This window comes from Cervus elaphus, chromosome 22, assembly GCF_910594005.1.
Source record: "Cervus elaphus chromosome 22, mCerEla1.1, whole genome shotgun sequence".
Classification (NCBI taxonomy): Eukaryota; Metazoa; Chordata; class Mammalia; order Artiodactyla; family Cervidae; genus Cervus; species Cervus elaphus.
This window is the reverse complement of record NC_057836.1, coordinates 30,291,149-30,317,496: the sequence shown is the minus strand read 5'-3', so window position 1 is coordinate 30,317,496 and position 26,348 is coordinate 30,291,149. Positions and strand designations below refer to the sequence as shown.

The 26,348-nt window shown below is 37.3% G+C and overlaps 1 protein-coding gene across 1 annotated transcript in view; it reads right to left on the bottom strand.

The window, feature by feature from the left end:
* Positions 1–2,201: 2,201 nt before the first annotated feature.
* Positions 2,202–26,348, bottom strand: part of PDE3A (phosphodiesterase 3A) — a 356,553-nt gene continuing 332,406 nt past the window's right edge. The window contains exons 11-16 of the mRNA XM_043880675.1: positions 22,261–22,374; positions 21,925–22,124; positions 20,057–20,260; positions 19,215–19,370; positions 16,606–16,858; positions 2,202–10,557 (exon numbers count right to left, since the gene is read on the bottom strand). Of these exons, the coding sequence (XP_043736610.1) occupies positions 10,328–10,557; positions 16,606–16,858; positions 19,215–19,370; positions 20,057–20,260; positions 21,925–22,124; positions 22,261–22,374 (1,157 nt within the window). The 3' untranslated portion in view covers positions 2,202–10,327. The remainder of the gene's footprint in view (positions 10,558–16,605; positions 16,859–19,214; positions 19,371–20,056; positions 20,261–21,924; positions 22,125–22,260; positions 22,375–26,348) is intronic.

The following is a 26,348-nucleotide window of genomic DNA, read 5'->3' as shown; positions in this document are numbered from 1 at the left end:
CTCAGCCCTGTAATTGGAAGGAACTGTATTCTGCCAACAAGCTGAATGATTCTAGACACTTCAGAAAAGAGGCCAGGCTGGCAAACACTTGATTTCAGTCTTGTGAGAGACCCAAAGTAGAGTCCAGCCAAGCCCATCCGGACTTCTGACAGAGCTGCAAGCTAATAAGTTTGCCTGGTTTTAAATTACGAACTTTGTGGTAATTTCTTATGGCAGAAATAGAAAACGAATATATCATCTTTATCTACTTTGAAGTCCCTGAAGGATAGAGTCCAGGCCTTCTATGAATTCACCTTTGGCATCCGGTGGGGAAGAGCCAGTCACTTTGACAATGGAGAAGGAGCTATTCCATCTCCTGACTGGAACTACAAAGTGTGAAGCAACATTCCCCTCTCCCATCCAGCTCTGTCTGGTCCTAGTAGCCCAGATGATCCCATAAAACAGCACAGGCCACTCAACAACTCTTCACATCTGTCAGATTACAGCAGAGGTGGACCTGGGTCTTTATTTTTTTAAGAGCTATTTATTATTATTATTTTTTTTTGTCTGTGCTGGGTTTTTGTTGCTGCAAGGGTTTTTCTCTAGTTGGCACGAGTGGGGGCTATTCTGTAGCTGCGATGTGCAGGCTTCTCACTGTGGTGGCTTCTCTGGTTGTGGAGCATGGGCTCTAGGGTACACAGGCTCTGCTGCATGTGAGATATTCCTGGATCAGGGATTGAACCTGTGTCTCCTGCGAGAGACAGGGAGAGAACTGGCAGAATTCTTTACCGCTGAACCACCAGGAAAACACTGGGTCTCCTTTCTTAAGCCAGTAATGGTGTAAGAAAGAATGACCTGGACATGGAGTGGTTCCAGGATTTAAAAGCAGCAAGACTGTTGCTTAAAACCAGTCAAATGGGCAGAAGTTTTTCTAATTATGTAAGAACTAATTTTACTTTTTCATTGGTCAGGATGTGGTCCCCATTTCCCAAGCTCCACCTCATGTGTCTCAGTGGCAGCAGGAGTGATCTGTAGAGATGGACCAGGTGTGGATTAGTATGCCCACATACTGAGCTGCTCTCTGAGGCTATTTTAGGCTGTGACCTTGGCCAACCCTCTCCTCTGGCCTGGATCTCAGGCTTCATTATGATTTACCTATCATCCTTACCCCATCACATAAATTAACTTTTCCTTATCTAAGGCCAGTTTGGTAGCACCTAATGCAAGAAGAAGATGAAAGTTAAGATTGGACTACCTACTTATTATCTCCTTTCTGTGAGGACCAGAGTAACACCATAAGAGAATTGGGAGAGGGATAGAGTGCAGAACTCAAAAAAACATAATCTAGTCCTGTTGTGTTGTGTGTAGTTGGAAGAATTTGTGTGTGTGTGTTGTGTATGTGAGCGTAGACATAAAGGGAGAAAGATAATGTATCTATACAGAGTGTGAAAATACTCTGCTAAGTTGATTTGCCTAAGATATAGAAATATAAATAATAAATAGCTTGTTCCTTTAAATGGGGGAAAGGTTTGAGGCCAGAGTGAAGGGAGCTTTGAATATAACAGGCTTAGACATTTGAATTTTGTTTCATAGGTAATGGGGAAGTTGATCTGTATAGACTGAAGAATTGATTCCTTGGGAACTTTGAATAGAAATTGCATTTTGCTTTTGTTTGTTCCAGAGAACTCTATTTGAGTGTTTTCAAATCATTCAAAGTTTTGTAAACTTTTCATCTACACAGAACAAAACCAATTCTGAATCTGTACAACAAATACTCCCATATACTGGACATTCATAGACAGTCTAGGGTAAGTTGTGGCATTCATGGTATAAATAGCAGCACTGTGTATTTTATAGGACTTGGAAGCTAACTATCAGAAATCTGGTTATCTTGGTTTTGGTGCTAACTATTCAGTTAGAGAAAGGACACAGTAATTTAACGTTTACAGTTTCTCAGGGATTAGAGGGTAGATATCTTGGGTGGCTATAAGTTTAGCTGAAGAAAGTTAGACGAAGATTAATGCAGCCAAGAATTCATCGCTGTTAGGAAGAGGTATGTGACAATGGGAGTGGAAGTCTCCAGGAGTCCTTGGAAGTTGTAGGAAGGTTAAATGCATCATTACAGTGGAGGCTGGGTACAGGCTGCTGCATTTGAATATGAGAAGAAAGGATGCCTTTGAAACTGAATGGAGGGCTTTGGTTATAGAAATGACTACATCATACATGATACCACAGAATATTTATATTATACATTGTCTTCACATTGTAACATCCACATCAATCATCTGTGACACAATTCTAATAATTTTGAGTATATATTTACTATAACATTTATATATATATATATAAAACCAAGAGGCACTTCCAGTAATTCTGGCCAAAAAGGAGCATCATTATAGTGTCTAAGCTAAAAAATAATAAAAATAAATACAATTTATCTAATTTTTTTTTCTGTACAGATTCTACTTTTTACAAAACATTTATCAGTCATTAACTAAGTCACTTAACAAATACTTGTTATAGGACAATACAAAGTATTGCTACATATATTAAGTGCAAGATACAGGTGAGAAGACAAGATTTATTTCAACTGCAAAATGATCACTTAAGTTCAATGCCTCATTCTCTTGTTTTTAAAAGTTGATAAATTTGGAAAGTTATTAACAAACATATTCAGGTTTGGTCAAGATTGATGAGCATTACATTGTTAAAAATCATCATGTACAAATGACATCCCTTACAGTGTTACTTTGGTAGTTATTTGAAAATATTGCTTTTTAGGAATACTAAATTAAATTAATCCAATACTCTCTGGTTTAAAAATAATATGGAGACAAATACTTGGGACATGCTAATTTGAACTTTCCAATGAAAGTTTTTGTCAGGAAGAGGTAATGACTGATCAGAGCAACTGCCCCACCAAGAATCACAACATATTTTAACACCAAAACCCAAATCAATTTAACCAAACCAGTCAAAACCCAAAGTACTCTGAATTAAAGTTCTTTCAGTTGCATATCTTAATATTATTATAAAAAGCCAGGGAGAGTCCTGTTTTCATTATTTTGCATTGTGAATTTCAGAATACCTGAAAGAGCACCAATTTCATTTTGTGATTTGTATGACAAAAAAATCTGTAGGAAGAAATATAAGGGGGTAATTGGAATTAGAGATAATTTATTTCCAGTGCTTGTCAACTAACACACTATTCTTGTTGAAATAGAAATGGTATGCATTCTTCTGTGAGAATGTATTAGGAAATGAACTGACATTCATAAATGGCAAAAACTGCACCAGTTAAGCAAATATAGCAAAATATCCCATGCACATATTTTACAGAGTATTAAAATAGTGATTTTTTTAAACTAATTAACAAATATATACTTAACGTCAAGCCATTGAAACTCCACTGACAGGTGATAAATAGGTATGTCAGGGTTGTTATTTAAAGATAGAAATACTGTAGTACTGGATTATGCTTATACATAGCTAAAATGAAATATCTGGTATAATATGCATTTTTGAGTCATAAATATGATCAATTCTCAAAAGAAAAGTGATGGAAAATTCTATCAACTAACAACTGATATACACAAAGAAAACATCTTTAGATAATTACTTTTAATTTCACATTAAACTATATGAATATTCTGTTATTATATAGCAAGAAAAATTACTAGAATAAAAAAAAAAATCCCTCCCTTCAAAAAGTATTCAAGCAGCTAAGGGCTAGTTCACATTGCAAAATGTGTGTGTAAGTGCTGACTGTGAAAGAAGTCAGGGTTGAAATATGGATCCATTAAGTCCCTTTGCTCTAGAGTAACTAAGAACTAAATTGGTTTGCCACAAAAAAGATGGAGAGGGGTCCTGGGATGAGCCTTCAAGTTTTATGCAGTGTTCACTCCCAATCCACTGCTTTTTTTTTTTTCTTTTTTGGTTTTCAGTACCATTGGGCTGCAAGATGAAACTAGGTGTGGTGCATTAAAACGAGGTGAAAGTACTCTTTCTCCTTATCATGGGAGAAGAGAATTTCTGATGGATTTTTCCTGTACAGATTTTGAGTTAGACAAGTAAAATTGGAAATAAGTTATACTTTTCCCCTATAATTTGACTTTTTTTGGTCAAAGAGTTTGTGTGTTTCATCTGAAATAGGTATTTCTACTGACACCAAAATTTTAAAGCATTTATGCTTTAAAAATACTTTTTAAATTATTTTTATATTTGTGAATTTCAAATTTTAACCTATTATTTGATCAGTCTTGGCAGATGAATGTAGTGTGTGTGGTTTATTGATTGGTCAGTGCTTGCTCTGTGAAAGATTAGTAAGATTTAATTTTTCTCAGTAATGAAGATAAGTATTTGGGTTCTTAACTGTGTTAGAATTTAGTGAAATACAATCTACATTGGTAAATCATTTATCTTAAAACAAGGACTTCCCTCCTAGCTCAGTTGGTAAATAATCTGCCTGCAGCGCAGAAGACCCTGGTTTGATCCCTGGGTCAGGAAGGTCCCCTGGAGAAGGAAATGGCAATCCACTCCAGTATCCTTGCCTGGAAAATCCCATGTACAGAGGAGCCTGGTGGGCTGCAGTCCATGGGGTTGCAGAGTTGGGCACGCCTGAGTGACTAACATTTATCTTAAAACAACCTAAACCACGACAAATTGCTAGATAATGCATTTCTCTTTCTTGGGATAATTCAGACTCTATACCCTAAATCTAATTAAATTATGGGAACTAAATTTATTTTTATCTATTTCATGTATTTATTAGACTCTTCATAAAATATTTTCCTCCCTGAGGCATACAGGGTATTAGAAAAAGAATTAAATATTTTTTTCTAGTTTTCTGTTACATAATAGTAGTTCTGATTATATCAAAACATTTAGCATCTCTACACTATGAAATATCATTTTGTGGGTTTCATTTTAATTGATTAGAAGTGTTAAAAGCTTTGTTTCAAATACTGAAATTTAATATTCTTGATGGTATGTATGATGATTTAATATTATTCTCTTTGAAACATTTTTTGTTTGAATTATGTGCATGATTAAAGAATCACTTCTTAATGTGAAACAATTGAGAAAATTTGTCTGAACGTGGACATATTCAGTATTCTTATCAATAATAAGGCCTGCCTTTTCTTCTTTGCTCCATAACTCCTCAGGGATGTAGAAATCCATGATACTAATGCCTATCTATATAATCAACCTTATAAGTATGACAGGGAAAATAACTAGCTGCCTTTAGATGGGGATTTTGGATTCATAAGAGCCTTAAGCACATGTCAAAATTTCGTATAGTCTTACCGTATGGAATATAAAAACAACTTATACCAGATCAGTATTTTTTGGATCATGATATTGAGTTTCACCAACTAAATAATGCCTTAATCTTCAGTTTTCTATATTCAGACATATTTAACAACAAAACGTTCAATTATTTTTTGTCACCATTGTTAACCTGCTGTTAGAATGATTTGATAGTGTGAACATAAAGATCAGTTCAGATGAGGTAAAAGCAGCATCATTTTAACAAATGAAATATGTTACATGGCCGCACAAATTAGCTAACATCTCTGGTGCATAATATAGATTGAAAAACACATCCTTGTTCTTCTCAAGCCATGGCTCACTAGTGAGAAACCACAAATACTTATGCAAACCTCAATTTAAATTCATTATCTAATGCACTGCTTATAGTTTGACTCAGTGCTTATAGTTAATTACTTTATCCCCAAATTCACAATAAGAATTTGAGTATTTTCTGGAGGAACAAATGAATATAAGACCTAAAACTGGTATAGTTCCCTCTGATTAGAAATGCTAAGCATAGTTTAATTCCAGAATGTCTGTCACCTAAAATGGCCAATTGTTCTATTTTGGCAGGGGGTAGGGAGCGTGTGGTCATGCAGGGTAGCACGTGGGATCTTTCTTTGCCGACCAGGGAATGAACCCACACCAGGCCCCCCGGCATTGGAAGCATGGGGTCTTAACCACTGGATCACCAGGAAAGACCCTGGTCGCCTAGAGTTCCATTTGGGTGGACAGACAGTATCAGCAAGGTCATGCTTTTATTTCATAGAGAAATCATGAGAGAAATGAATGACCTAGAACAATGGTTATGCAGTATTCTGCTGCATATTAGGACAGAAGGCAGATGAAAGGAATTCAGTTTGGTCTGAGAGTATATAGACATTGTAGTACTCAGATATCAGGAAGTGAGCTATTAGCATTTGAAATTTTATTGATTTTTTTCCCCCACATTCACTAGCTGATTATTACATGGAGAATTATATTAACTCTAGACTATGAAAGTGTACAGACTCTGTTTTACTGGAGTCGTCTGCCAGTTTGAAAAAAGGAAAAGTATTAAGCAGGAATCAGACTTAGAATGGAAGAGTAGGATTATAAGACCCTTATTGTGGCTTTCACTATTATTTTAGAAATTTTGTAAATGACAAGGACAGTGGAGATCCCTAAACTAACATGAAAGCATCCAAGATACCTCCTAAAGCAGAAAAGAAATTGTTTTTTTTGACTCATCATTTGCTAGTTGTCCATAACACAAATAGTTCACGTTTGTAAAGCAGTTGTTTCAAACTTTAGACTTTATTTACAATGATAATTTTCATATCTTTATTACTTAGAAAATAATTTATATTTTTTCATCATTTAAACAAAGAATAGGCCTGAGTCTCATGCCTTTTGCACAGCTTTTACCTTCAATGAAAGTTCTCTGGGAAGGTGACAGGGACACTGCAAATCTTAGAGAGGCAAGGGCGTGAGGAAATGGCAATACAGACGTGCAATGAAGCCTGCTTGACATACAATGCCTTATCTTTAGTTTTACTGGGACTGCAATGGTTAGGATTTGTTCTGGAATTCCATCAAAACAGAATAGACATAATGGGGATTTTTGTGTTTAGAAAGTAGATATTTTCTTAAACATAATATGAGGAAATTCCTTCACTTCTCAGATGAAGACCAACATAGATAAATCCCTATACAGAGCTACTGTCTTCATTTTCGACTAAGAGCAAAACCAGGTCTTATGTAAATTACCAAAACAAATTATAGTTTTAAAATATGCTAACACGGTGTTTTCACCAAGGAAACAATATATCCTCAGGGTTGGCTTAGACTGATAACCAGAAAGACATTCTATCAGCATGCAGGAAATGATATTGGTGACACATTTTGTATACCTGGTCTTTTACTGAACAGAGAGCAACCACAAGCATCAAGGTCACCAATTCCTACTTTTCCTACCATTAACTTCATGGCTGTCCATACAGTTCTCCTTCTCTGTAAAAGGGCTAGACATTCCTTCCTTTGTAAGACCTGAGTTTATCTAATGGCACCTATAATTAGGCTCATATAAAAATGTAGTAAATCGCAACAAATACACTGGCACCACAGGAAGTAAGCTTTGGAGCTGGAAGGGAACACTGTAATATTGCTGTCACCAAGGACAGGGAGACCATCACTAGCAGAAAGTATCTTTTCACGGCCCTCGGCATCCTTTGGGATATAGGTGGGGGGTGTCTGAAAGTCACACACTTGATGAATCTCCATTCCTTTTTTTGAACTGACTTTTAGCTTTAACACATGGACAATTTATCTTGGAAGAACAAATGGTTAATCTGCCTGGACTGATGAGCACATTTCTGGAATGAAGAGGTTCTCACTGCTTTGGCTATCATTATTTCACGTACTTCAAACAAAAGGAAAATCAGGCCACATGCTTAGACTTCTCCTCTGGCAGCCAGGTTGGCTCCTACTTGGGGTTACCTACATTGGAGCTTTGATGAAACCACCAATACACGGTTATGGATTCAGAAGTATTTTGCTGCCAGTCAACCTCCTCAGCACCTATTTCTTTCCCTTCACTTTTATATTTATGGCATTTGGAGCAGGGGAAAAGATTAGCTTTGTTAAATAATTAGACACAAGAGGTATGTGAATATAAGTGCTTTTCTAAATCCTTCTGTTATTTGCAACGAAAGAAAAATAGTTAAATTTGCTTGGCAAATGTATTTGACTCACAGTAAGTTTTGCAAACATAGGGACAGACAGGCAATACAAGGGGGAAAAAAAAAAAAGTAAGTCCTAAACAATGAAGACCTGGTATTAACCAGAAAAAGAAAAAAACAAAAACACCTCATTTAGGTAGAATCTACATCCATTTGATCATTTTCATATTTTCCTACTTATTGGGAAAGTTGCCTTGAAACTTTATTTTTGATTGTACTATCTTTGCCTTACTTTAAGAATGCCATGGATTATTGTATAATCATTGTTTTAGAAGGGAAGAGTATCCATTCATAAGAAACAAAGGCATTTCAATGTAAACACTCTTTTCTATGATTTTAGAAGAAATAAAAAGTAGAAATTACAAGCTAGATTTACTTGAAGCTAAGGTTGTTTAGATGATGAACAGGCTTGACTATTGTACTGTACTGAAGGAAAAGTTATAAGCAAAAAGTCTTGGGAAGAAAGGGACACTGATTATAAACATTCAGGATTAAGACGGTCTTTTGCTAGGGAGACACGGATCCAAGAGTTACCCGAAGTTACTTACTAGTGAAAAAACGTTGTTTGCAGCATCCTCATTTAATTGGCATAAAATAACTGTATCAGATGATTATTTAAATTAGAACAGGTAGATGAGTGGGTGTTCATAGACCTCATGCAAATGAACCATCACTCTTACTGGGCTTGGAGATAGCTACAATGTATAAAAATGGTGATTAAAATAGAACTTTATAAAATTGTTTCCCTTTTCCCTTTAAAAAAAAGTTAACTATCTACAGAAACACAAACAAATCTTTATATTTACATCAAGGTAACTATTAATGACAAATATATAATAATATGAAATAAAATATTGAAAGTGAGTATCAACTTTTTAAATAGAGGTTTGGCTCACAGCATAAACAAGTGTAGATAAACCAAAAACAAACAAAAAAAGACTTTCAATGATTGGCCCAATCCCCCCCAAATCCCTCTTGAGTCCTCCCTGCCAAAAGAAACATGACAATGGGCCAGGTTGCAGACATAAGCCACCCCATCACACCCCTCATGGAATACAACAGGGTTGTCCGTGCAACTTTAGCCAACTAAAAGCCAACCTTCAACAGCCTCCAAGAATCAGGCTTTCACTATGTCAATAAATACCAAACCCTAGGTTGGAAAATTTCCCCTTCATCTCTCACCATCTATCCCAGAGTGGGTTTCTGTTTGCATTCCTTTCTTTTTCTACCACACATTTTGCAGCAAATTAAGACATGGGAGAGCCCAGTGAAGAGTCATTTCCCAGGTCTTCTCTGACTACCTTTTAGAATTCTCACCTGATGAAAAGACCCAACTCCAGCTCCTTCTGAGGTGTTTCTGTGTAAAGAATGCCATCCCCTTCCATGGTGAATTGATCTTAGGTGAATGACAGACAGACTCACAAACAGCTCCTATACATTCATTCGGCGACTAGACTGGAAATTGCCTCAGTCTTCCGGGCTTAAGGCTGGTGACAGCAGGAGAACCAGACCTGTGGCCCTGTCCCTCATCCTGCTAATTCCCTCCGTCTGCAAAGGGGCTTCAGCTGAAGCCAAATAGAGGCGGAGACACTCCAGAGCACACTTCATCCTGTTTGTTCATGTGTGCTGAATTGTCTGCTGCAGCCATGCTGTGAACGACCAAAGCCAATTCCCTCTTTAGGTGCACACAAACGTACATACACCTGAGCATCACTTCTATCTCACACACACGCCTACAATGTTGGCAGGATGTACCAGAATTCAACCAATGCTCTGGAACTTTCATCCCTCAGGACTAAGAGCAAACGCTCCTTAGTCATAACTTCATTTGCTGTCCTGCTTCTGGGCTAAGCCGCACCATCTCCTTTGTGATTTGCTTTCCTTCATTTTTTTTTCCTTTATGATTTATTATATCACAGTGACCACTATATATCTTAATATGAACGTTATTAAATTGTGGGGCCAGGAATCCCAGCTTTCAGAGTGTCTGTGTGTTTGCATGTGTGTCTGTGAATATGTTTTACATGGATCTAAGTGAGAGCTTATATACACACACACGTATATACTTCTTCCTTTAAAAAAAAAAATCCTTGGAAGCTGGTGTTACAATGTGAAAGCTTCTCTGAGCAAGAGTTTCTTAAATCCTGTACCTCACTGTAAAAATAAACACATAAAACGCGAAGAATCCCAAAATGCCGTCGCCATTTGCCCATCTTCTTGTATTTCTACAGTGTGTGTCTAAGTGTTGTGCTGGCTTGAAAAGAGTCTGTGTGACAAGTAACTCTGTTTGGAAACATAGCTCATTCTATCCATTGTCACTGGTTTGGCTTTGGGGCTGGGGTCTCCTCTCCTTTCTGCTTCCCCTTTTCTTCATCTTCTTCCCTGATGGCCTGGATCTGTTCTGAGGGATGCTGCTGGGGGGACTGGTCCTCTATGCCCGCCAACCGCTGCTCCTCCTCAATGACCTTCTTCCACATCTTGTGGTTCTGCAGGAGGTGCTGAGTTATTTGACAGTAGACTTTCCTCCTTTTGAAAATTTTCTTTCCTGAGAAAGCACCAAATTAGACTACTTATTTGTGTGTTAAGTACATGGCAGTTTTTCCATCTTATTCATAGGAGTTAAGTACCAAATGATATGTATACACTTGACATGTGTATCATAATAATCATTTTTGAGAGTGGGGAAATAAGAGGAAGGTGGCAAGAAGCATTAATGTATCATTGAGATGTACTGTGAACAGTATTTAACATCTGGTAATATCCAATACAAGGTTCTGTTTGTATCTTGGAATTATTACTCCCACCCCATTCAGGCTCTCAAGATTTCCACCTAGATTATTGGGATAATTTCTTGTCACATCGTTCTTTGCTTTGTCAACCAATTCACCTCATAAAAGTTTTTTTTAAAGACACTTTTGATAGTACTGTTATGCTTCCTGTGGACTAAAAAAATTAATTTCGAACTCTTCAAGCAGCGAGCTTTGAGTCCAATGGGAAGATAGAGAGTAAGCACATAGGGACAATTATACTGAGTTGTACAAAGTCTTTGAAACATGGCAGGAAGAGAGGGAGATGACTTAGCTGGAAGGATGTTTCATGATGATGGTGGCTTGGACTAGGATGGGGATAATGGAAATGAAGATGCATCGGTAAATGTGAGATACATTTGTGAGGTATAATCAATAGGACTTGGCAACTGTAAGGAAAAAAGGGAGGAATCATAGACAACACTGAGCTTTCTGATGTGAACAGGTGAGTGACAGGATGAAGGGTGAAAGGGGGCAATAGGCAAGAAGCAGATTTGAGGAATATGTTTAACATGCAGGGACTGGCAAATCTCCAAGCAGAGACCGCAGGCAGCTGTTCTTGTCTAAGCAACCAGATTATAATGTGCCTTCTTTTGAGTGATCATTTTAGACACAGGCTGAGAATTTGGAAGCTAGGCAAAGATTCTCACATTGGACTGTAAACTTCTCCATGGACAGAAGTTTTACTAAGTGAATTATGTTCTTCCTAGTTTCTGTTCCACAGCACCAAGTAAATGGTAAAGTGTTGACATAATAAAGTGATAATAAAGGTAAGAAAAAGTGGTTCACAGGAAATTCTGATTTAAGGCTATATTAAAGAGTTAACAATACAAGTTACCAGGATGATCTGCAAGCAACTTGAGGGTACTTAATGAAATAGTAATGATTTACCATGTATAATCTGGAAGGAAAAAGAAACAAATAGTAACAACAGGCAAAGCCGATGGCTATGAGATATGCAATCAACCAAAATTTTTGTGGAAATGCTGATGATTCCTTCAACAATTTTATTATACATTTTTTTCTTGTACTTTATAAAATGTTAAGATCAATTTTAAAAACAGTTCAGAAAAAGGACATTAAGTTGCTTTTGAACCACAGAGACACATAAGGAAATTAGTTGAATGAGTGACAGGGGGAATGGATACAGGTAGCCAGAAGCAAGAATTAAAAAAATATTTTCTGTATTATATTATTCATGATACAAATAAGCTTATATTTACCACCTACTAACTGACAAGCAGGGCTTCCCTGGTGGCTCAGTGGTAAAGAATCCACCTGCAATGCAGGAGACGCAGGAGATGTGAGTTTGATCTCTGAGTGAGGAAGATCCCCTGGAGAAGGAAGTGGCAACCCACTCCAGTATTCTTGCCTGGGAAACCCCATGGACAGAGGAGCCTGGTGGGCTACCGTCCATGGGGGTCATAAAGAGTGCAACACGACTTAGCAACTGATCACAACACACAGGAACTGATAGGCAGTTTTCTGGATGCTATAGAAACAAACACCAATGAGTCTCGGAGTTTGCCTTAAAGGCGCTTACCATCTATAGGAGAGAGGGCCTAGAAGACTGAAACTGAAATACACATGCTATGTTTTATGATAGACCTATAGAGATCAAGAGAGCCTTATGTTTCCCTCATGTTCATTAAACTTTAGACAGGTTTCTTCCAGACTCTAGGACCCAGATCTCTTTTTCTCTTGAAGCATCTACTTTATAAAACTTGTAATTGCAATTTCTTGCTCTGCTCCTACGTAGTGTAGATAAATCTCCCAGCCTCACTAGTTTGACAACCCAAGAAACTTTTTTCTCAAGAACCTGAAAGCTAATCCTTTGAAATGCAATTATTCAGAAAGACAGGGTCCCTTCCCTCACATCTCCATGGGAGGGAAGGAGCCTAACTTCAGTAAGAATCAATTAACGGACACAAGTGGCCAAATCACACGGACCAACTCCCCTCTAAGGTCCTCCAGTACTTTTATCACCACCTCATCCCAGTGTGTAAAAACTCTCCCGCCTCTGTTTCAATCAGCTGAGTCTAATGTCTCTTTCCTATTACAAGAGTCCTGAAGAAAGTCTTCCTTGTTATTTTTAAGAATATAACAGCACAATTTCTCTCTGACACATCAAAGTATGGCAACATCAGATACTCAGCCTGTGAGGGAATAGATAAGACTTTTCCCAAAGGATGCGTAAATTATGAGAACGAAATATACTGGGTGAGTAAGCATTCCAGGTAAGTGACAGGCAGATGGCATGGAGTATAATATCACTTTCTTCAATTATAAGATTCTTAACAAGGGAAATAAATAAACTAAAATTTAAAACAATCTCAACTCTTTCTATAGAAACCAATAAAATATATGCATCTATTTAAGATTTAAGAGTAAACCTTGAAGATTACTCTTCTACCAAAGTTATCTACTTGTCTATTTCTACATCGTTTTTATTGCAGTTAAGTTCAAATCAGTTACTGTTGAGAATCTTTACATGTTAACATACTTTTTAATCTAATCCTTTGAGTCAAGATATTTACAGGTGAATCATTGGCTGAAGGATGGACTTGAATCAGACATAGGACATACTCTACTGCTCAAGGTGATTATTGCATCTGAAAGTTATACACATTCATGGCAGTGAATTCTCAGGGAAGAAGCTAACAAAAGCTCATTTTTTCTCTTTTTCCTTTCAGGGCAGCCCCCATGAGAGCAGCTGTTCTCTTATTAAGGCTGCTCAATGTTAGCAGTAAACCTCTCTGGAATTAAACTGAATAAGGTGACGTAGAAGGGAGTTTGTACCAAACAAATTTGCGTAGATTAGAGTCCGCAGGTGGTCTAAAACATGCCTATATTGGGAGCCAAATTGTTCAGCACTGGAACCTTTTGAAATGAGAACAAAGGTCCTTTCATTGCTCAAATTCTAAATGCAGCTTAGTACTTCATTAGAAACCTCTTAGTTCACTGTAGGAATCTTTCAGATTTAATTATGATGTGGGGGGAAAAAGCCGTCTTTCCCTAGGATACCATATTGAAACATTTTATTCTGTATTTCCTGAGATCTACAAGTTATGCAGATTGCTGAAATTATCAATGCATATTTAATTTACATTTTTTCTGAAATCTAAATTTTAGGATAAATCAAGTTAACCATCTCAGTCATTATGAATCCTGAAATTAAAATTACCTAGAGTCAGTAATAAAAGAGTTAAAACTGAGGAAATCTGAGTTTCATTTCTGGTTCTGCAGAAACTATATACACCTTGGGATGTCTGTTAAACTCCTGAGCCTCAGTGTAGAGTTTTGTAAAATGAGGCAGCTGAACTGGGTGGTCACCAATTCCATTTCTAGAATTCCATGTGGCCAAATTTTACTAAACACTAATGCTGCTCAATATTTATCATTTTCTTGGCTAATAATGGGAAACTTCAAAGGTAATTTTTCAAAAGCTATGGTTATCAAATCATTGTTGATGATGTCTTAAATTTTAATGTAAGGTGTCCAGTTGACATTCAGAAGCCATTAGTAAACAGAATCCACAGAATTCTCATTCCCGTTTTAGTGAGCACGATTAAAAAAGGGAATGTCAGGAGAGTAAGACGTTAGAATCTGGGAGTTAATATGGCCACCCAACTCTACAGAATAGAGACAAAGCCACTAAAGCCAATATTGACCGGTTGAGCCTGTTGAATTTCCTAACCTAGGTTCTTTAATTCTTGATGCATAGATTATGTGTGTGTTGTTTCAATGTATTTGAGTTCAAATAGCAATCAGGTAGGGTCCATGGGAACAAAGCTTTTCCAGAGGCTAAGCTGACCACACTTTCCAATAACAGTCAGTGGAAAAACTGCCCAGTCCTTAGTCAGACAGCAAATTACTTGGCTCTCTGAGTGATAAAGAAAATCATGCATGTTTATTAAGTGAGAAAATGAATAAATAATCCATGAATCCCATCTTGGCTCCTAACTCTGAATGCCAAGGTCAGCACAGAATTTTTAATAGAAATCTTTTTATAAGCATCAGAGGAATAAAATAAAATTACCTTGAGAATAGAATACTGAAGAAAAACAACGTCTGGTTTTCCTCTCATTTTGTATCAACATTAATATATGGGTAAGAACTTAAGCAAAAATCTGACCAAAAACCAAATTTGCTCCTCTTTACCCAGCCTATGGTTAATAATGAGTTCTTTTTCTCTGCTTATGTGAGCTTACAACAGGGCACTTACATGAGGGTGAAATAGGTTAATATCCACATTAGACTATCTCTTTACTAGATGGCCAAAATAAACTATGTCATGCATTTTCCTGACTGCTAAAAAACAGGAACAAATGATCATGGTGTCTTTCACTGGTAATATTTTTGGGAAGGGCTTCGAAAACTACCAATAGTACGATCGTGTTTGATGAGGGTAGGTAGAAACTGCATACTATATTTCCATGAAAACAGGAACAGTATTTGTGCAATGTCACTATAAAGGTCATTGGTTTTCCTAATTATCCTTGTCCCTACGGCAGGAGTAACAGCAGAGAATATTTCAAGAGATGAAGAGATCGGAATGGCTGTTCGATACACTGCGAAACCAATGACCAGATGTGACTACTTCTCATTATCTCTACTCTCACTGCCCTGGCCCAATGCCTCAGTCATCTCTCACTTGGATGATTTCAAGAGCCTCTTAACACACTGCCCTGCTTACACCCTTGCTCACCCCAAACTCCAGAAGATTTTCCATGCCATAGTTGAAGCAATCAAGTTAAAACGTTAAGTTGAATCAACTAAGTCTTCTGTTCAAAACCTCTGATGGCTTCCCACCTTATTCAGAGAAAAAGCTAAACTCCATTCTGTAGAGCCCTACCTTCTAACCCTCTATCACCTGGGTCCCCACTGCCCCCCCTGCTGCTCCCCACCCACTTCCTCTGCTTCAGCCTCCCAGCCCTCCTGGTGATTCCTGAACACCCAGCCAATGCCCAGAGCAGAACCTTCCATGGCTGGCTTTCCTCTCTCCTTGAAATGAGTTGTCCACAACTATTTCCATGCATCACTCCCTTGCTTCTTTCAAAGTTTTGGTTTTTTTAAAATACCTTTCTTATTTAGACCTTCCATGGCTATCTTGTCTATGTCTATGATTTTAATCTTTCTGTGCAATATTTCATATTCTCTTTAACTCTAGCATTTATCAGCATCTAACATATTATAGATTTACTGACTAGTCTTCCCTAGTGTCTGCTGACCCCATTGGAAACGCAAGTCAAAAAGGGCAAGGACTGATTTTTTTTTTTTGGTCTGATTTGTCTGTGGTTCTATATTAGGTACCTGGAAAAATGCCTGGCACAGAGTAGGTGCTTAATAAACATTTGATGAGTGACTGATTACTACCTCTTACCACTTCAGCATCTCTTCCCAACCGAACCAGTAAAAGCCTATGTTGGTCTAGATGGTAACTGAGATTCCTTTCACTGCTAACTCATTAAGATACTCTGAAAAATAGACTTTGACTACTTATTATTTTTTTAATTCATGACAGAGAACATACTTTTGTATGAACATGATGTTATAATAGATTATATATAATATATATATATAATATATATAATATAATAGATATTATAATAATCTGTAATTTCCATTAATATGATAATATTTGGGAAGGGGGAGTATCCATAATCCATGCAGTAGACGATGTGAGGACTCGACTAGGTAACTCGTGAGAAGCATCAACTTTACCAGAACTTAAGTAAGAAAACAATCCTAGGAGAAACACATTCGAGAAAGATTCTCTGACTTACTTGGAGATTCTTTATTTTCACAGGTTTCCTCTTCATTTGGTGCTTCCTCCTCCTCCTCTTCTGGGTCATCCGTGTCTCCTGACTCATCACTGTCTTCCACCCATTTCCCTGGCATTAGTCCTGCTGAATCGTAGGAGTTGCACAGAGGACCCACGATGTGCGAGATGAAGGATTCCTGAAGGTTGGCCAGCTGAGGAGCAGAACGGTCCATGAAGGGGCTTATTGGTAACCCAAGGCTGGCCTCTTCATCACCCTAGAAATAGGAATGTAGCAACACGGTTAACTAGAAAGGCACAAGGAAAGGATAAACACAAATTAAGTCACCATTCACCCGGCATCTAAAAATGTGCAAATATGCAAGAACCTGGGCATTGATGTGTGAACTCTCTCTGTCCTTGACTGCTAAAAGATTTTACCCAAATTACTAGGATTCCTGAGTGAGTGAAGTCACTCAGTCATGTCCAACTCTTTGCGACCCTGTGGACTGTAGCCTAACCAGGCTCCTCCGTCCATGGGATTCTTCAGGCAAGAATACTGGAGAGGGTTGCCATTTCCTTCTCCAGGGGATCTTCCTGAGGGGATCCTCCTGACCCAGGGATCAAACCTGGGTCTCCTGCATTGCAGGCAGACGCTTTAACCTCTGAGCCACCAGGGAAGCCCATTAAGTTTCCTATAGGACTGCTCTGTTGCTCCTTACTCTTTGGTAATCTTGAGGGTTTGGTTTTCGATCAGGGGAACTACCAGAAATGGTTTATGTCTCAGTAGATGATCTCTGTCATCACACTAGTCATTGTTCCTTATATTAGAGTGTAAGTTAGAATGTAAATGCATCTTAAAAGGCAATGCTGGACATAAATATCTACCAGATAATCTATCCTGTTTGCCTTTTTTTTGTCTTGTATGCTAGAAAGTTTAAAATAACTTATTCCTCAATTAAAGAGTTAATAGTTTATCCCAATTTTGGGTTGAATTATGTCTTCTGTGATTATAGTTTCTGATATTATTTTTCTATGTTTAATAGTACTACTGTATAAGTACTACTGTGTAAGTGTTTTTATTTTGAACTAGTTCATCTTTCAGAAAAAAAATCAGATTGAAAGCCCAAAATTACCTAGCAACATTAATGAAGGAATTATACCAAAATATCATCACTGGTTATGCCTATGTATGTAATGGAATTATTACAAGTTTCTTTTCTTTACATTTTATATATAGTCAATATTTCAGGACTATCAATTAGTTCCAAGAAAACACAATCTTTTCTAGAAAGTATAAACCTTTTTTTTTGAGTCCTGTCTATAATACTCAAAAAAATTCTTTCTTTAAATATGTTTGGTGAAAGGTGATTTATTACTTACTAAGGGGCCTCATCTTATTTCTGGATGACTTTGGGAATACAAATTTCTTTTTGACATTGACCTAAAATCTATCTCCTTATAACTTCAATAGACTGGCTATAGTCATGTCTGTTTTTAGGGAAGTTTTTTTAAATCAAATCCTGTAGTATCTTATATAACTTATGTTCTTTAAGCTGTACAACATTATGATAAACCTAATCCTAAATTTGTATGTCAGTCTTTTAAGTATCTAAAGAGAGTTATTACCTCTGTTTTTCCTTAGGGTACATATATGTACTTCTTTCCTGGCCTTTAGGTCACTATTGATGCCTGTCATTTACCCATCTCTACTACCTCGAGATTCCTCTTATGAGAGACGTTTACAGCACCAAACACAAGGTTTCAAGTATGGTTGGGGTAAGGTCATGTGGGGAAGATCCCTTCATGTTCCGTTGGTAATGTGTCAAATAAAATGCTATTTTTATTAGCTTTTTCATGTACTGATGTTATAAACTGTTAGAAAAGTAAATGAACTTAATTTGATATATATTCATCCATATAAATTTAAACCTAGCTTCTATTATGATAAAACTGATGAGTATTTCAATGGGATTCCTAATATTTTCTGAGGTCATTCCATTATCTTAATGCCTTTTCCCATCAAAATACTTAATAACTTTACCTTAAGAGTTTTATGTTTATAGTTAGTTAAGTCGCTCAGTTGTGTCTGACTCTGTGTGACCCCGTGGACTATAGCCCACAAGGCTCCTCTGTCCATGGGATTCTCCAGACAAGAATACTGGAGTGGGTTGCCATTTCCTTCTCCAGGGGATCTTGCTGACCCAGGGATCGAACCCAGGTCTCCTGCATTGCAGGCAGATGCTTTAACCTCTGAGCCACCAGGGTTTAGTTCAATTTTTGTCATTTTTTTAAACCTCAGATTAAATTTGGCCAGTGCCTTTTCTCATGGTATCATGAATATAAAATGACTAATCACACTTTTACAGCCTTTGGAAACTTTAGAGCAGGGGTCCCCAACCTCCAGGATCAAATGCTTGATGATCTGAGGTGGAGCACATGAAATAATATAAATAAAGTGCATGATAAATGTAATGTTCTTGAATCATCCTGAAATCAACCCCCCTACCCTATCTGTGGAAAAATGGTCTTCCATGAAACCAGTCTCTGGTGCCCAATAGGTTGGGGATTGCTGCTTTAGGGAATCTATAAGCAGCCTCAATATGGATTAAGAAAAATAGTTAAATTAGTTACCTGTTCATAAAATTCATTGACAATACCCTCTGTCCACTGAAGATGGAGCTCTTTACTCTTAGCTGGCCCATTGATATCAGCCAACTTTATACACATTTGACAAACCAGTAGACGATCATTTTCATTGGTCCAATCTATTCCAACTTCATCATTCACCTGTTTGAAGGACAAAGCTTAAATGAATGCACAAGTTGAACGGGAAAATAAATCACAGAATTCTGATCACCTTGTAAATATGTATTCTGGTCTGTCTACCATGTGCAGATAGGAATACCAGGTAATGAGAAACATCTCAGCTGTTTCAAATAACGTTATTTGGCTTGTATAAACTAGTAGTGAAATAGCTCACCTAAAAAAATAATAACAAATGATGGATCATTATGGAATTGAAAATAGATGCTATTTAATACTAGCATGTGTTATAAATTACTATTAAAATACTGTAGCTACAAATGATAAGAAAATTTCTTGAGTTACTATTTGAGCATTTATTATATGTTTGATGTATTAAATTCTGCTTCAGGTTTTTGACCTTTACTACTACCAGGTAATTAGTATTCCGCGGGGATGAGAGCAAAAAAAAAAATAAAATCACAATGATAGTTAGAATTCTATTATTCTTCTGCAGTACAAGGTATAATATATACCGACAGGACCTCAATATATTAGGTTTCCAGGTTGGGCCCAATGCCTAAATAACTGCCTCTGGTTTAACACTGCATTGCATTTCATTTTCACATTCGACATCTATGAGGTGGCAGCAACGAGTTTTGTTTAACACTCTTATTCCATGGCATCTTTTAATGTGGCCAGAAAATGAGAACTGGTACAAATCTAGTTACCTTGGCATTAAATTTGGCAACAAAGTCGAAGTGCTTCTTCAGGTCAGTGGCCAGAATTGCTTCAATGACAAGGAAACGGAAATGCTTAAATTCCACGTGGTCAAGGTTAACTAAGAAGTTATAATCTGGCCGGGACATGAAAAGGTTCCATGCGGCAGCCGCGTGATGATTCTCCAGGACTGAGCGATCATTGTAGAGCACCGCCTAGGCAAAGATGAGAGTCAGGAGTTCAGCTTTTTAAATTAGAAACAAAAATAAATGAGAATGTGCAAAACATTTGGAATCATCTTTTATCATAGAACATAGAAATGCAACGTTGTGACAGCTAGTTATTAAGAATTACTTATTACTGTACATTGTTTACTTTTCTTGGTTATTTTTTCTTTTTTTGGTAAGATAAAGTTCATTTCCTCGAAATTTTATTTCAAATTCTTGTAAGTGAAGGGCGGAGACTTAGCTTATTTCAGATTACTCTTTTTTCAAAACACAGGAATTTAACCATAAAAATATGCAAATATATTAATATCCCTAAGAGGTAACTCAGTTATTGCCCACATCTAAAATAAGAATGACTTTCTTTTAATTAAACACATGTAACTAATAAAGAGGGATGATATCCCTGAGAAGCTCATAATTCAAAATATTCTTACTTCACAATCAGTCATAGGAAATATTACCCTCTGTCTAGTAATTGAAAGTATATAGTAAATATCTACTTGTTTGAATAATGCTGAGGGAAGCTGTGAAGGAAAAGAAAGTTGCCTAAAAAAATGCCTGAAGTCTAGTGTGGCAGATTGATGATGGAAGGAAAAAAAGGTATAATGACAAAAAGGAAAGACCAAGCACATGAAAATTATTATTGAGGTAAATGAAAATTCATGGACACATAGGAAAACAATGGTAAAATGTGCTGGCCAAAGGATATGCTTATATTTAGGGAAAATATATAGTGTATGGAGGAAACAGTGAAAGAAATGTAAGTAGTCAAAAAAAATCAGGATATTTGTACTGTATACAGATGAAAGGAAAATTAAAGGAAATTAATTTTAATTAACTAAAGGAATACTCTAGGCTAGTCTATAAGAGAGAGTGTGGAAACAGATAAAAATAGATGAGAAGAGAGTAAAAGACAAAAAGCAAACATGACAAAAAAGAGTAATGGATCAGATTAGTCTCTAGAGCCTCTAGAAAGAAAAATAAGATCATGGGATCTTTAGTAAAACAGGTCCATCCATCTGATTAAACCAAAGTTTAATTATATAGATGGAGATTCCTAAATACTTAGTGATTGATATTTGACTCAAATTTAAGCACATGCCCAGAGGAACTTCTTTAAAGTTACTGTTTTTGAAGTTACTGTTTTTGTCAGGTAAAAAATTTACCTCGAATAAAATAAATCAATCTTTAATTCTTCCTAATCAATAAAGATGCCATAAAAATGATATTTGTTATAACGTATCTCAAAGGAACTGGATTTATATCCAAAGAAGCCTCTAATTCTTAAAGAACCGAGAAAGATTTGGTTCTCCAATCTTTTCAGAAAGAAAACTTTTGTATAAGTCAGATATTCTTTGTTGAGGAAATTCATTAATATGAATTCAAGCAGTTTTTCTTCCTCAAAAGAAAACTGAGAAAGGATCTCCATAGGTGATAAATGTAGACCTATCATTAATAACTTAGAACAAGCCATCATATCTTTTCAAAATGAGCATGGTCTCTAAGAATTTTATCTCAGGTCGAAATATAGTTTCGTTCATATTCGCTTGGTCAATTCGCTTGGCCTGCTATAAGTCAAATTAATAAAATTAATGTTCTTCAGAGAAACCTCAAAATTGAATTACTTCCCCGGGCAAAATCAAAAGGTTTACCTGAGGGGCGCTCGTTGCAACCAGGAAAGCATTAGTCCTTCCTGGGTGATCATAGTCATGCATGGCTGCAGCCACATACAAGGCCATCAACTCCAAGGCAGGGATATTTCCAGACAAACATCCGTATTTATCATCAGGCACATTATACATTTTTGAGAATACATATCCCATATGGCCATGTGTAAATCCACTGTCAGAATCTGGGAAGAGACGATGAAAATAATATAGCTTTGAAGAAAGTAGTAAACTGATATCAGTTATGCTCACTTCCTTATTTACAAAGCCACTCTTCCGTTCCCATAGTTTACAGTGGAGCACAGAGAACTTAATACGTACCTGAATCGCTTGCTGATCCGTGATCATTAATCACAGTTGAGAGGCCTGGAATAGGTTGTGTCGTGAGATACCAAACAGCATGTAAGACATCCGTGGCATGGATTCTGTTGTGGTCTGTAACCAATGCAAAGGACAGGCATTCATCTGTGAACTCTGGGGTCCAAGGACTAAGAGTGCCACCTACTGGACAAACGGTTTAGTCCTCACATTTAAATAACCTGGGTGAAAGAGCCAAACATTCTAGAACAAATAGTCTGTGATTCCTCTTCCATTTCTCTGTAATATTCATAGTAACAAGAAAAAAAAAAATCTTACAATTTTCATCACACATGCAGATGTCTGAAATGAACAAATCTGTGTCCAGCATCCACCTAACATAAATTTCACTAAATAACCCAACATATATAAACTCACTGTGCGAATCCACTGCAATGCTTACTCTTGTCCTTACGCCCATGTTCCTGTGTAAAAGTATGCAGAGGACTAGAACAAAAGACCCATGAGACACTTAACCTAGGTCAGACCAATGGTCCATACCACCCAGTGTTTCATCTTTGATAAACAGCACTCAAATATAACCTGTGAATTGAAAATAGTGTTATTTTTCTGTATCACACTTAAAAATGTAAGCAAATGAGTAATGTTTTTTACATGTATTAATAGATAAAATCCACAAAGCAAATCAAAACCAAAATCGATAATGTTCTCTGATCTAGAAATTCTGGTTTGGGAATAAAGTTACAGGAAATACAGAAAAAGAAAAAATTAAAACCTCTTTGAACAATAACATAAGGGGTTGAGCCATCCCCAAATGTATAAATCTACAGGGCAACCAAATCCCCCAGTTAAAATGCCCTTATCATAGGAATGGGGCTCTATTTCTACACGTGTGGTCTAGCCTCTATGGAACCATGACCAAAGGCCCACTGTGTTCCTGGCTCACCTTCTTTCTCAGTCCATTTTTTCCAAGTTTTTCTCTTATCTGGCCCTTCAGAATACTTCACTGGTTTGGTATGCTTTATTCTAAGTATGCTAACTTCATACATTTTATTCCTAATGACCAACCATGATATGATTTCCTTCTATAAGGTAATAGATGACATCTGTGAATAGCACTCAACATATGAGGAGAAGCAAAACAGAAGAGAACAAGCAGAATCATAGTGAAAATTTGAGAGTAACACCTGTTCTCTGATCAGGGAAGAAAACAGAAATTAGGACACCTATGGTGTTGGCGGCACACAGGAGCATGTAGGAAGATGGTGTGTCTTTTCCTACGTTTCTGGCAACTTTAAGTGAAGACACATTGGTAAATCTTGGGTAAAAACTCCAGAAACTCAGTGAAGGGTTCAGGGAGGTCTTGAGAGGATGTTTTCAGAAGAGTTTTGAGAAGCAGACCTCCTAGGTTCTGGAGCAGTAAAGAGCAAACCTTGTTCACTGTATCATTGCCAAAGGTGAACACTGACTATCACCTAGTCTCCAGAGAACACTTCTATTCAAACTGGGGTCTCTATCTCCATGTATGGACTATCCCAAATGATTTAAGACAATTACATTTAAAATCTATATCTGTGCCAGTGTACAAAGTTGATCATTCTAGAAGTCTCAGGGTCTAGGACATACCTATCTCTGCTCTGACATTTATTACCTGTGTTACTGAGTCATTTAAAACATTGTCTCATTTCCTTATCTTAAAACCATGGAGACAATAATAGTGCCTATTTCATACTACAACTTTGAGAATTACAGAAGGGGACCTATTTTAAAGTGACCGCTGTATAGTAAGCTTGTGATTGATGTAAATATCATTCACCTAAAATACATGATGAAATGGTTGGATGGAATCACCGACTTCACGGACATGAGTTTGAGCAAGTTCCGGGAGTTGGTGATGGACAGGGAGGCCTGGCCTGCTTGTAGTCCATGGGGTCACAGAGTCATATACGACTGAGTGACTTTATGGAACTGAACTGAAAATACATGATTGCTTTTACAATACAATGATGAGTTAGTGCAGATTACCAGTTTCCTTTCAAAAGTCAATGCTGGGCTTGTAAAAATAGAATTGAAGAGCTAAAATAAAAGCTAAGCTAAGCCATGGAGGAGGGAGAAGGCAGTGAGGACCCACCAGAAGAACATGCAACCTGGTCAGAGGGTTTCCGGGGCTATGCTGGAAGAGAGTTTCTGGGTTAAGTTCTTTACTCTTCCCTTGTGACAAGCTGGGAAAATGACTGTGTGATGTAACTACCATTACTACTACAGTCAGAGAAACCTGTGCTTGCACCCAGCATTACAAGGTGGGTGGAAGCGGTATCAGGGTATTGACTGTGTCTCTTTCGGGTGAAAAATAGACAATACCAAGTCAGGTGAACTTGTAGCTCTTGAGTTACACTGCTTCCTGGCCTGTCCTGCATCCCAAGGTCCAAGTCCAGAAGGCTTTATAGGTTATTTGTGTGTGTGTGTGTGTGTGTGTGTGTGTGCTTAGTCACTCAGTTGTGTCCAATTCTTTGTGACCCTATGGACTGTAGTCCACCAGGCTCCTTTTTCCATGGAATATTCCAGGCAAGAATACTGGAGTGGGTTGCCCTCCTCCAGGGGATCTTCCTGACCAGGGATGGAACCCACGTCTCTTAGGTCTTCTGCATTGGCAGGCAGGTTCTTTACCACTAGTGCCACCTGGGAAGCCCAAAATTTCAATGAACAAACGATCTAAATAATTTAGTGCTGAAAATGTAAAGAAAAGAAAGCTTGTCAAACACATTTTTCTGAGGTAAGTATAACCATTTTGGAGCTTCCGTGATGTCTCAGATGGTAAAGAATCTGCCTGCAATGCAGAAGACCCAGGTTTGACCCCTGGGTCAGGAAGATCCCCTGGAAAAGAAAATGACAACTCACTCCAGTATTTTGGCTTAGAGAATTCAGTGGACAGAAGAGCCTGGTGGGCTTCAGTCTATGGGGTCTCAAGAGTCAGACATGACTGAGCAACTAACACCTAACTTAGTTTATAATCATTTTAAGTAGATACATGTATATGTATAACTGAATCACTTCGCTGTACACCTGAAATTGACACATTGTTAATTGATTCTACTCCAACATAAAATAAAAGTTAAAAATTTTTTTCTATGTATGTTTTGCTTTTTAGAGATTAACATCATCTTGATTTAAAAAGTAGGTATAAGAGTATATGGGGGGGGAACCCTCCTTTTGCTTTTGAGTATAGGTTCACAAGTGCTAAAGAAAACAATAGCTAAACAAACCTAACTCCTTTAATATATATAACATATATTTATATAGATACAGTTATGCAGGTGTAACTCTAAAAGGATTACATTGTCACTATCACTTAAGCAGGATGGAAAAATTATCTGCCTTTAAGAAGTCATTAAGATATTTATTAAACACATGCTCAAACCTACTATGAGAAAATATTGTGCCAAATGCTGGTGGCACTGCTGCTCTTGCCATTAATTCTCTGGGGACCAACTCAGGTGCAAAGACACCTGAGTCAACACAGGGGATTGAGAAGTTTCTATAAGACAGACAAATATGCTCAAAGATTGCTCTTCTTTTTTTGGCCTTGATAGGCAACTGACAGAGCTGAGGAATAAAATCAGAGTGATCCTTATTTTATCATTATTATTCTCATCCTCTTCCTTCATCTCTGCATTTTGGACAAATCTCTTAATAATTCTCTCACCCACCTGGCAAACACCCAGCCCCCCCACCCCCGCCTCTTGGACAACACATAAACACACGTGCACATCCTAGTAACATCACCCGCCTTCCCCTTTCCCAGAACCTGCCTAACCCCTCTTCTGTCTAAATAGACTTGTTTTCTCTTTTTCCCCTTTTCCTCAAGCACAGGGTTGAAATAAGCTGCTATGGAAGGCTGAGGTTGCATATAAAATTTATAGGTTTTTTAGAACTCAATTTACAGATTTTCTATTTAAAATTCTCTATGCTCCTATTCACCAATGAATGAAGCAAAGTACTAAAGAATAGAAATTAGACTTGAAACACTCTTTTCCCCACCTTTGGAAAGGAGCTAATGGTGTAACAGTTCTGCCCTTCTAGCTTGTTCCATG